The sequence below is a fragment of the Sycon ciliatum genome, chromosome 7 (assembly GCF_964019385.1).
Source record: "Sycon ciliatum chromosome 7, ocSycCili1.1, whole genome shotgun sequence".
Taxonomy (NCBI): domain Eukaryota; kingdom Metazoa; phylum Porifera; class Calcarea; order Leucosolenida; family Sycettidae; genus Sycon; species Sycon ciliatum.
This window is the reverse complement of record NC_088649.1, coordinates 26,404,051-26,416,128: the sequence shown is the minus strand read 5'-3', so window position 1 is coordinate 26,416,128 and position 12,078 is coordinate 26,404,051. Positions and strand designations below refer to the sequence as shown.

Here is a 12,078-nt window from a genome sequence, read left to right as displayed (position 1 = left end):
CAGGCATGGGGCTGGGTGGACTTCATTGAGCAGCACCGTGCCATAGTTGGGAATCACCCAGCGGTTATACCAAGAGTACATAACCCCCGAGAGTGTGCAACTTCCACATACTCTGCTCTCCCGACAGACTTTCAAGTTGACGTCATTAATTATGGGGCTGGGGAGACTTCATTGAGCAGAACCATGCCATAGTTGCGGATTACTCGGTGGTCAAACGAAGGGAGTAGTATGATGCCGGGTTACATAAGCATATGACAGAAGTGTTTTGATTGCTTCCGTGCGTGTGGGTCTGAATCTGGCTATACCGATCAGTTTCCAATTGAACTCAGAAACCTCGGTTGTAATAACTCTTGCCGTGCCTACCCTATCCATTCGTCCCTGGCTACTCAACATTTTTCTCTCACTCGTTCATATGATCACAATGCAACAGCCTACCTTCGCAGATGACATCATGATGGCTTGCTCCATTACTATCAAGTAACTCTTCTCTTAAATCGTTCTTGCCCTGCTGGTACATGATATTTTGGTCATCCTCCTCGAGCGATGCCGATATTGAGATAGAGTTGCTGTCACCGCTCGCCATCATCTTGACATCAAGATGGCTTGCTCCACTACCATCATCATGTAACTCTCCTCTCAACTTGTTCTTAACTTGTCCTTGCCCTGACGATAGGGAGATAGAGTTGCTGTCACCGCTCGCCATCATCTTGACATCAAGATGGCTTGCTCCACTACCATCATCATATAACTCTTCTCTCAACTTGTTCTTAACTTGTCCTTGCCCTGATGATAGGGAGAAAGGGTTGCTGTCACCGCTCGCCATCATCTCGAAATCAAGATGGCTTGCTCCACTACTATCATGTAACTCTTCTCTTAAGTTGTTCTTGCCCTCCTTGTAAATGACATGCTTGCCATCCCTCAAGAAAGATGTCCATATTGTGATAGGGTTGTTGAAATTGCTTGCCATCATCTTGTTGAGCAATGCTTCCATGCAGTCCCGCACGCCCAGAGACAGGGTTGTGAAGGCATTATAGTCTACCACGTCGTATCCTCTTCTCTTGCACATCTGTCGGGCATGCGTCAAGTTCGTCTTCTTCTGGCAGCTGTCACCGTCGAGGTGTGGATGACACGGCAAGGCGGCGAGAGCCATCCAGGTGTACATTGCCTTATCTGTACCCAGGCACTTTGTCTTGAAACCTTAACATAACACAGTGCACATGCAAGACACGGTCAGGCGAAGTAGAACACAACTGGACCACAGCCTAACAAGACGTACACTTGCTCAGTAGGGATACCGCAGTCCATTTCAGAATTTGTTTACTAAAATGATCCCAAATATCATCGGATCATCACAGCTATACAGTAAAACCTGGTGTAAGCGACCTCTGGGTTTAGCGACCACCTGCTCTTAACACGGACCATTTTTTCCATGGACTGACAGTTCTACACAGACACTGTGGGACCTGGTTCTAAAGACCACCTGGCTTTAACGACCGCTTTTGCTTGCACCTTGGAGTGGTCGCTGAAACCAAGTTTTACGGTAGTTCTGGTGATGGCAGTCAATTTTTTAATCAGACTTTTTCGCCCTCAACTTTCCTCAAACTTCCGAACAAAACACCTACGTGAGGCGCTATTTGCTTTGTTCCTTGCCCTAAACTGTTACAGTACATATCGGTTATAGTGCGGTCGTGTACAAGAATATGCTGCCTACAAGAATGAACTCTAATATCTTCATAATCGAACTCGCATTGGTTCGTAATGCTGCAAGTGCACGTGACGTGGCCAGGTATCTTGTTGCAGAGCCACATGGACAGACCTATGGGACTATGAACAGCCGCACGTACAAACGCACTACGAATGCATGTCCAATGATCTTCCCCGCCTGCAGGTCCATGGAGCTAGCTGTCCTGTTGTATGGTGCCCGTGGGCCTTGTAAACTCGGACACTGGCATGTACATAGTGCGGACGGAGAATGCCACAAATGTAAAGACCCACCAAGCGCAGCTCACAGCCAACAGCAGCCGCGCTTTCGACTACAGTAAATCGCCCAATATCCGCGTCACTAAATTTTCGCGATTTCTTAGAACCAACAAGTTTGCGATGGCAAAAGGTTGCGAAGCACGGTGGACACCTACATACACCCACTGTTGAAGCTTGATTTCACGATGGTTAATATTTGCGTCATTTTACAGTATTCCAGAAACATGAACAAAACACGGGTTTACTTCATACGCCATATACTTACTGTTCTGACACTGATCTCCATGGAAACCTTTCCGGCAGATGCAGGTGCCATCTTCGGTGCACTGGCCGTCATTCAAGCATTTGCATGCTGCAGCAGTGATTGGGAATATTCACGCATTTCCAAAGCACACGAAAAGGAATAGAATAACGGACTGTCGGGAAATTGTTCACATGTCCTTGCCCATCATCATGGACGCCTCAAACCAGCTTTTTTAACCACTTACGAGGGTGTCCAACTCCCCATATCAATATTTTTGCCGAAGGGGTAGGGGCGCAGCATTGACTTCCGTGCACGCTGCTTTGCACACTTCACGCTTTACACTTCAAGTGCAGAGATGTATTAATTTGTAGCTTCTTCTTTTCTTATTTTTTAGATCAGTTTTTTTACAAGGCAACACAATATTTTAGCTTCTTCGCCCCTTTTGGTGTATTCTAGTTGCAGTGTTCAGATTAGCCAGAATTCTTGTAGCCGACATATGCTCTCCCAATCAGTTTAAAATTATTACATTCCGGCTACAAAGCATATGTTGCAGAATAGGTCGGAGAAGCCCGCATGAGGACTCGGGAGTTGTTTTCTTGTCTTCAAAATACAACATTCAAGATCATACATTCTCTGACATGCCTACATACATTACAGCAGCTTTCTTCAGCCCTTACCTTCTGTGCAGTTAGGTCCATCTAGTCCGGTCGTACATTCGCATAATTTGTTCTTTTTCACCCAGGGATGTGTACACACAACTGCATCACACATCGCAAGGAAGGGGAAGAAGAGGAAGAGAGTAAATCAGCCAGACACGAAGTCAGACAGACTAAAGTTGCATTTGGTTGGGCAATTCCAGAATGATATTGACCACCCGTGATTCTGGATTGTTAATGATAGCTAGCATGCCGTCCTACCAGTAAGACCACGGGTCCTACCGGTAGAACCCAAGAAATCGCGCTGCAAAAGTGCTGTTGCTTGAGAATCTTGTTGAAAACAATGGGCGAGATGAGGTTCTTGTAGTACAAAGTAATGGCGCAAAAGGCAAGACTACATCCAGGGCATTGCATATGTGCAATTTTATCAATTTTCAAAATGCGCGCCCATGTTCCTGTCAAAGCGCTTGCAACTGCGTCCAAAGTGAATTTCGACCATGGCATATTGATTGCCATGGCAGTGGAATGCAAAATTCCACACTCTGTTTCCATGGCTACCATGGACTGTTGACATAGAATTTCTTATTATGCCTCGTACGATCATGTCCAAAAAGCGTGGACTCCTTCAATAGCGAGTCAAAGTACTTGTCAGTGCATGATTAAAAAATCCCAAGGGAACTGAAAAAGAATACTTGAAGAAAACTAAATCTCTTCTACTTACCGAGTTGGCACTTGTCTCCGGTAAATCCTTTCGGGCAGCTGCATTCACCTTTGTTGTCACACTGACCCTGATTCAAGCACTTGCATGCTGCAACGCCCATCAATAAAGGCATGCACGGAGTGGCATAGAAAAATGCACGGGGTGTTACTCTATGCTTAGTGGAAATCGAGACATTTATCATTTAGTCTTGTCTCCGCTGACCTGGTGAGAAGGCAGAAATGCCTGTTCACTTGGTGAAGTAAAATAAAAATAAACAACAACAACAACAACAACAACAACAACAACAACAACAACAACAACAACAACGAATTCTTCATTTCACAGAGCAAGCTGTCCGTGGCCAATGCGGATGAGCAAACTCCAGCCATGAACACCACCCCTGACATCCTCAGTCCCCTTCAAGAAATCTCGACTTCCCAAGCTGAGGTAGAAAAACTCCTCCGCGGAGTTGATACCAACAAAAGCCCCGGGTTTGACTCTATTCCAAACCGCCTACTCAAAGAAACGGCTAAGGAACTTGCACCGTCGTTATCGTACCTCTTTAATCTATCGTTCCAAACCGGAGAAATCCCACAGGAGTGGAAAGATGCCACCATTACTCCAGTACTCAAGCCTGGTGACCCAACCCAACCAACAAATTATAGACCCATCTCTCTCTTGAGCACTACATCAAAAATCCAAGAAAAAATTGCACGACAACTCCTCTACAAGCACATCACACCCCACCTGCCCAACCAGCAGTCCGGATTCCGCGAGAAAGACGGCACTGAGCAGCAGATCGCCCGTCTTGTCCAGACCCTCTCCACTGCGAGAGACGACGGGAAACACGTCAATGCCTGCTTTTTTGATCTAAGCAAGGCCTTCGATCGTGTGTGGCATGCCGGCCTTCCAGCAAAACTCTCCCACTATGGTGTCCAGGGCAACGCCCTGAAGTGGTTCCGACAGTACCTGTTGGGGCGTCGGCAGAGGGTCCAGGTCAATGGCGACCTATCGCCTTTCCTCGAGATCCCTGTCGGCGTCCCTCAGGGATTTTTTCTTGGGCCGCTTCTATTCCTTGTCTACAACATAGACCTTCCACACGCAAGTGAGAATCCCGGCACCACCTGTAGCCAATTTGCAGATGACACCGCTCTGATTTCCAAACCGAGAACTCTTCAAGACTGCACCCGAAACTACAGAGTGTCACAGCAGCTGGAAACTGGCTTCAAAGATGGCACCTGCTGGTTAACCCAAAGAAAACAGTCATCCTCCCGTTCTACCACAATAACCGCCCCCCTGAACAGCTACCCCAGATCACCCTCAGGAATATTCCGCTTACCGTAGCACAAAAACACAAACACCTCGGAATAATCTTTAAGCATGACCTCCGTCGGACGGAGCATGTTGAATACATAGTCTAAAAATCACTCAAGTCTTTCAATATTCTTTTTAGACTAAGGTCTACACTCACCAGTGATTCTTTATCTCACATCTATCAGACATACATACTACCTATATTCTCATATGCGAGCAATGCTCTCACACCGTTGTCACACACTTCCCTTGACAGGCTAGAACGACTCCAGCGGAAAGCCGCCAGAATATGTCTCCACCTTCCCCTTTACACACACTTAGAACACCCCCACCTTTTGCATCGCATCAAATGGCCAACATTATTTTCACACTTTTAAGTTAAACATATACTCTTCGCGCATTCTCTGCGCCACAATTATGCCCCACCACATATACTCTCGCTGCATACTGCTAGCAACGTGCAACCTTCGTATAATTTACGTCGCTCTCGTACTTGGCATTGCCAACTCCGCGGACTGACCGCTGTCTCCATTCTTCCTTGTACAAAGCCCTTAATTACTTTAATTGCTTGCCCACCCAGCTTCGCGAAATCCCTTCTCGTTTTCCCTTCAAATCCGAGATATCCCTGCTGTTGCACAACTCTGTATGCTCGTGTGGCGACCACCCCTGCCCGTACACTTAAGTAGTCATTAACCCCTAGGCCTTGCCCACCCAATTCTTTCTCACTCTTTCTCCTTTCTTACACTAATACGGAGCATCAGCAAATCGAATATTCGAATGAAATTCGAGAATCGTCACGAAAAGCACTCAATCAGTCGAAACTAGGGCTTTGTTCGACTGAAAAATGCCCGCAAACAGAAAATACTTTTCGAATACTTTTCGAATGCTCCGCGCGTGCTCTAGTACACGGCGCACTACGAGTACTCATTCTTGCGCATGTAGCTACTAGTTCTTACTAAAGTACTAGTCCGGACTTCTTGTCAATCTTGACGCTTTCCTCTCTCTCGAACTGTGAAAAGTTTTATCAAGTGTGCATTTTGTTTCATTTCAAGTATCCTGGAATCATGGCTTTGTCACCAACTACCAGCCCGGTATGCCTCCTGCTCCCAGTACTGCAGTAGCCTTGCTGGCGTTGTCTCGGCATCTGCGTCTATGGTGAGTTCCCCGCAGGGAGAGGGCAACTCAAAGTGTGCCAAATATTTGAGAGTCGACCTTACCATGGATCTCATTCTGCTGAGGCAGTGTAGGGCCCACCCTCACCTATTCGTCCGCGTGTCTCCTGATATGCAAGGGATAGCGGAGGAGCTAGGCCGAGATCCGCCTTTTCAAGGGGTCTCCAAGAGAGATCCTATCGCCAATAGCCTGAATCGGATGAAGCATCCGCCGCTTCGCGTCATCCCCAAATGCAATGAGAAACAACAGCAACTCCGTTCATTGCACATCTCAAAATCCCAGTCCTCAACTGCTCAAGCTAAAAAAACTCGATTCGAAAATACTGGACTGCGCTATATGCTGAACCTCTTTTTCATTCGAATTTTCTCTCTGATTTTCTTTTTGCCATTCGAATAATCAAATCGAAAATTCGATTTGCTGATGCTCCGTATTATCACTTATTGGCCACTGGCTATCGTGAGAATAAAGATTTGAAACAACAACAACATTTGACTGGGATGGGCATGATCGATAGGGCGAATCCCGAGCAAGTGCGTTCCGAGCAAGTGCGTGATCAATTGGCCTAATCTGGCCGAATCCGGAGTAGGTGTACTTGGAGTGGAATCCGACCACACCGGCCCCCAACCCGGGAGTCGCTGGAGTGGAAATGGACGTTGAAGTTTTTTGGAAGCCTTCACAGAATCTTTGTACGACATGCGTGCATTTTGCGTACCACACCCTTGCTTTGTTAGATTTGGCCAGCGTTGCTCGAATGTCACTACCTGCTCGCACTCAATCCAGTTTCGCCAATCGATGACACCCTTGAGCACGAGTTAATTACCCATTTAGCCGTGGCAATGTCAGCCATCTCCAGCAAATGCTTCATCCGAGGTACAAGGCTTTCCATGTCTTTCACAATAACTAAGTGGTCTAGGTAAATTGGGCCGGTCTCTCCGCTTGCATAGATCATGATACCGGATGATCTCCAGCAGTCTTGCTGCGTGTTCTCAGATAAACCAAAAAAAAGAATGGCTCGGTGTCTTACCCTTTTCACAATATTGACCATAGGTTGAGGTGCGGTTACACACACAACTCAGGTTTGGTCCAAGAACACCGGTCTCACATGTTTCTGTGCAGAACAGGACAACAAAATGTCAATTGCATTACACTCTAAAGGTCGATTCACAGTACAACTTTCTGCGACGTGACACACGATTTGCGACAGTTGCGACAAGAATCTGCCTGTCGCGAGCTGTCGCAAGCTGTTGCAAGGCACCTGTCACAGAAGTTGAAGAATGTTGTACGACATACACAAAATGGAGTACTGTTTCGACCCTGGGTGCACGTGCAGTGCACGTGCATAGTACTACTAGCGCATAAGGATGTCGCAAACATGAAAACGATAGATGATATGCCATATAACGTGCAACTAGACTTGGGAGGGCATTGCAGAGTAAGTAGTTGCATACAAAGTTCAAAGTTGTACAGTTACCTGTGACTTGTCCTCATGCAGAGCTCAGGGCCTACCGTGTACACATTGTAGTATAATTTGTATGCAACTTGTGTGCAATGCCCCCTCAAGTCTAGTAGCACGTTATTTGGGATATCATCTATTGTGAACTGTGTGTCGCTGTCGCAGCTCGTCGCAGGTGTTGTAAAGTTGCATGTCGCGTCGCAAGAATTTGTATTGTGAATCGGCCTTTACAGTCCCGAACACTTGACATTTTTGATAATCCAAAATGATGGTCCAAGAAACCTTATCATGCAGCAAAAAATTATAGGAACTGATGTGTGAGACCAGGGATTTTTTCAGTATTTACCCTCATAGGATCTGCCAATGAGCTAAAGCATAGTGCATTTGACAGTTGCCGTTAAAATACAGGAGGGTGCCAATTGTCAGCCACCCTTCGGGGCACTGGCCATTTCCACGGTGATCAGAGGAGAAGAATGGTTGGTTATGGGACCACTCATACATCTATCACATGCATATTCTAGCAAATTTTCACCATTTTTAATTCTCTTCGGTAGTACAACAGGACCTAGGTGTACTCCAGCTTCTCATCGTTGTACATTTTGACTGAACAACCTGCTGTAAAACATCTTGGGCATCGCTTGAGTGGTGCTCCGAGTGGCAAAAAAAAGCTGCCAATTTTGTATGTTGTCCAGCCCGACCAGGAGATCCGGATAACCGATTGTCCGGATAGTTAACGTCCGCACAAACGGTGTTTGACTGTAAAATAATATCCCATCATACCCCTCATGCGAACACCTGGATATGGCCTGCGCTCCCAGGGTTGCGGACAATCGCCACGCTACGCTGCACAGACTTTCTTCCAACAAATAAAGTTGCTTGTGCCAAACAAGCAAGTCGCAATCAAAACTTCAAAATTACGGGAAGAAACACAACCTGATCCTCAGTTCAGGAAGGGCTCTCTATATTGGGATCCATTGTGCGTGCAAGGAATGCTTGGATGCGACATGTTTGCACGTTGCAAGGTCACATCGTACATAGTGGCACATTATTAGCACAAGCCCTGTTCACACAGTTAACGGTGGCACAGGACACATGTTAGACAAATGCACAAATGCACAACAGTATACTCATCGTGCTGATGTCACACACAAGGGCAGAGCACTACTTGCGCATGGTAAGAGCACTACTTGCGCATGGTCAGCCTTTCAAGTTAAGGAGCCTTGTCTCACTTACTGACACAGAGAATCTGGGCTTGAGTTTTGCTTGTGGCGTTCTGAAACGTCTGCTTTTGCGCGCTAAACATTACGGTTCTGTAAAGGGAACGGCCATTGACTCGGATTGACGCGACGTGGTAAGGTGCTTGCTGGTGCTTATGCAATAAGGCCAACTTCTCTAGCCAGCGCTCTGTTAACACATAGCCATGTTCTTCTAGCCACTCCTTGGTAATGAGATGATATCCGTACTCCTGACATGCGGCCTCTGCGAACTGCTCAGTCACACTGGGTCTGTGTGCTGGACTTGCTGCGGCGTGTACAGAACCGTTGGCCTGGAGCCATTTGGCTGCAAAGCAAGGAAAAATACAGTTGCGGGTAGAAACACATCATGAAACAAATCTACGAATAAGGGGGGCTTGAAATCATGACACCTGATCTCATGGATACGGAAGTGCCCAGAGCTAGTGAGTAGTTCAATGTTCACAGGCCTGGGGCTCGCCAGACTTCATAGAGCAGCACCGTGTCACATTTGCAAATCATGCAGCGGTTCTGCCAAAGGAGTAGTACGAGGTGAATAGCAATTTCTGGACATGAAAATAAAATAGAGCCCCACAGGCTGTGTGTTTTACATTTTTCATATCTTTTTGTATCTATTGTATGGCCTAATCCTTCATCTTTTCAAATATGTGACAATTGCTCATGCCGTGATCCCAGAGACTTTATAGCAGGACGTTTTCGACAGGCCAATTTTTTGGCCTAAATTTCAGTGTATGGAATTCTGGACATGAAAGTAAAATAGAGTCAAAAGGCATCCTATATCGTACCATTTTGGTTATTTTTTCTATTGCTGGACTGCAGTTGGCCTCTTCACACTTCCAGCCAACAGGTCCAAGACTATACAGCGTCTGAAGTGGAGTGCACATGGGGAAGCCAACGATTCGTCCATTACTTTTTATTTTACTCAAAATTCAAAATTCTCATGCGACATAGTCCCACAAAACTCGTTGAAATGCCTCACAAGTAAAGGCTATCAACAAGGCATCGACACGAGGAGAAACTACAGCAACCCAGCTGTCAACTACGGCAAGAAAAAACTTCATCAACCTGACTGACTGGACTCTACATGCGACGAAAAATTATTTTACTCGAAATGTCCAGAAATGTCCAATGTCCAGAAATAGCAATTCACCTCGTATAACACCGGGTTATGGCACAAGCATACACATAAAATGTGTCTTCGCAGATGAAACTAATTGGTTACTCATGTGTGGATATGACCCTGGCTAGAGCGGTAGGTTTCTCATTGAAGAGGGAAACCTCGGTAGCATTCACTACTCTCGCCGTCTCTGTTTCATTCCTCCTGTCCCACTACTATCATTGGACACACCCTTTAACCCACTAACCGCTATATATATATACGTCATTGAAAATGATGCCCAGGCGCTGAGGACGTATATATATGAGTGGTTGCTCCCAAGCTTCCTAACTATATATAGAGAATTACCCAATGCTGTAGACAGCAAGCTGTTTCGGCCATAAAGGCCTCATCAGTACAGCTACGAGCTAAATAGGCCGAGCTACCAGCCATGGTGCAAAGGAGGCACCACAGACATTAAGATAGCTCGTCGCTCTAGCGCCAGAGTGCTCAAACTACAAAAAGTAGCGGACATTGCGCAGAGAATTATAAAAGTTGCCTGACGATTGAAAAGAACTCAAGAAACTCGGAGTACAAGATATGGATTGATCAGAGAAGGGTAGATTGACCATCACTGTGGATAAGAGTCATACTGTAGGTCAGTTGGTTAGAGCATTGCTCGCGAATAGCAAGGTCCCTGGTTCGAGTCTCGGTGGCGTGACTGATGATTTTTTCTTTCTTTCATATCTGGCTTGCAAGTTTTGAGTTTCGGAGAGAAAAGAGCAGTACGTGGCATGTGGCCTCTGGTTTCCTAATGCGCTTATAATGTCAACACTATTGGTGAAAATCCCGGGAGCTGAATATACTGCTAAGCATTGTGATAACACCGTTGTTTAGAACACAGACAAACCTTTATTGCACATATAAGCGTATGGGCGTCTACCCGGACATGTTCACACAGCAGAAACTCTTTTTTTGCAGCAAATTTTCATGGGCGTATGGTATACCTCCTTAGTGGTGTATATTAAACAGTGTATATGGAAATTTATAAACTTCATGGGAGATCTGGTATATGAGTGTGGGTGTATATGGAGTGAGGTATAAACCGGTATAGATTATACATCTTTTTCATTGCCAAATAAAAAGTGCAGAGCCTGGGTGCCATGGTCTATAGCCTTAAAGGGGTTAAAACGCAACAGCCTACCTTCACAGATGACATCATGATTCCCTCTTCCATCCCTGTCAAATAGTGCGTCGCTCGAGTTGTCCTTGCCTTGCTTGTAAATAACATGCTGACCAAAGTACATGTACGATGTCCATATCTTGAGAGGGGTGCTGTAACTGCTGTTACGTCTAGCCATCATCTCGCTCACCAATGATTTTATGCAGTCGCTAACACCCAGCATCAAGCCAAGCTCAGTGAAGGAATTATAGTCTACGACGTTGTATCCTCTTCTCATGCACATCTCGCGGGCGTGCACAAAGTTCGTTTTCTTCTGGCAGCTGCCATAGTCGAGATGTGGATAACATGGCAAGCTGGCAAGAGCAATCCAGGTGTATATTGCATTATTTGTGCCCAGGCACTTTGTCTTGAAAGCTGAGCATAACACAGTACACATGCAAGACACAGCCAGGCGAAGTAGAACACAACTGCAGCACACCCTAACACGACGTACACCGACTTTGTCAGATGGATACCGGAATTCAGTTCAAATAATAGAGAGGTTAAGATCCATGTTATTTCCGATGAAATATTGGTAGGGGATTGTCTGAAGCATAGTCAAGCGAGGAAAAGTCGGGCTTGATGACTGATCAAAGCCCTCAGGCTGGTCCCTTGGGCTTCGATCAGCCATCAAGCCCTCCGTATCTTGCTTGATTATCTACTTGAGTAACGTTACTCTGATTAGGCGTATATGCAAGCCTGAGGCTATTGAATAATTTCGTGGTGACTGTCTTTGCACCGGGTTTGGAGAGCTGAGCCATGGTTAATTCATAGGTAGTGAGGGAAGGAGGGGCGGGAGGCATTTTTTTTGACAGTTGAGACAATTTCTGTAACAATCAAGTGCTTTAGAGGTGATTTACACGACGGCAGGATTCATCCCGTGCCTGATTGATGCTACCATGGAGATTTAGTCCCATGTGCTCATATTTTGGCGCGAACGTATCCCGCCGGCTATCCCGGTATGGTCCCGGCGCCATGAGGGGGCTG

General features: G+C 46.1%; 1 protein-coding gene across 1 annotated transcript in view; it reads right to left on the bottom strand.

Annotated features, from left to right (window-relative positions):
- The window catches only part of LOC135821756 (uncharacterized), a 147,161-nt gene that overhangs the window by 54,863 nt on the left and 80,220 nt on the right, over window positions 1-12,078 (bottom strand). Inside the window, exons 10-16 of the mRNA XM_065334754.1 lie at window positions 11,074-11,466; window positions 8,754-9,080; window positions 7,092-7,175; window positions 3,602-3,688; window positions 2,902-2,982; window positions 2,246-2,332; window positions 436-1,197 (exon numbers count right to left, since the gene is read on the bottom strand). Of these exons, the coding sequence (XP_065190826.1) occupies window positions 436-1,197; window positions 2,246-2,332; window positions 2,902-2,982; window positions 3,602-3,688; window positions 7,092-7,175; window positions 8,754-9,080; window positions 11,074-11,466 (1,821 nt within the window). The remainder of the gene's footprint in view (window positions 1-435; window positions 1,198-2,245; window positions 2,333-2,901; window positions 2,983-3,601; window positions 3,689-7,091; window positions 7,176-8,753; window positions 9,081-11,073; window positions 11,467-12,078) is intronic.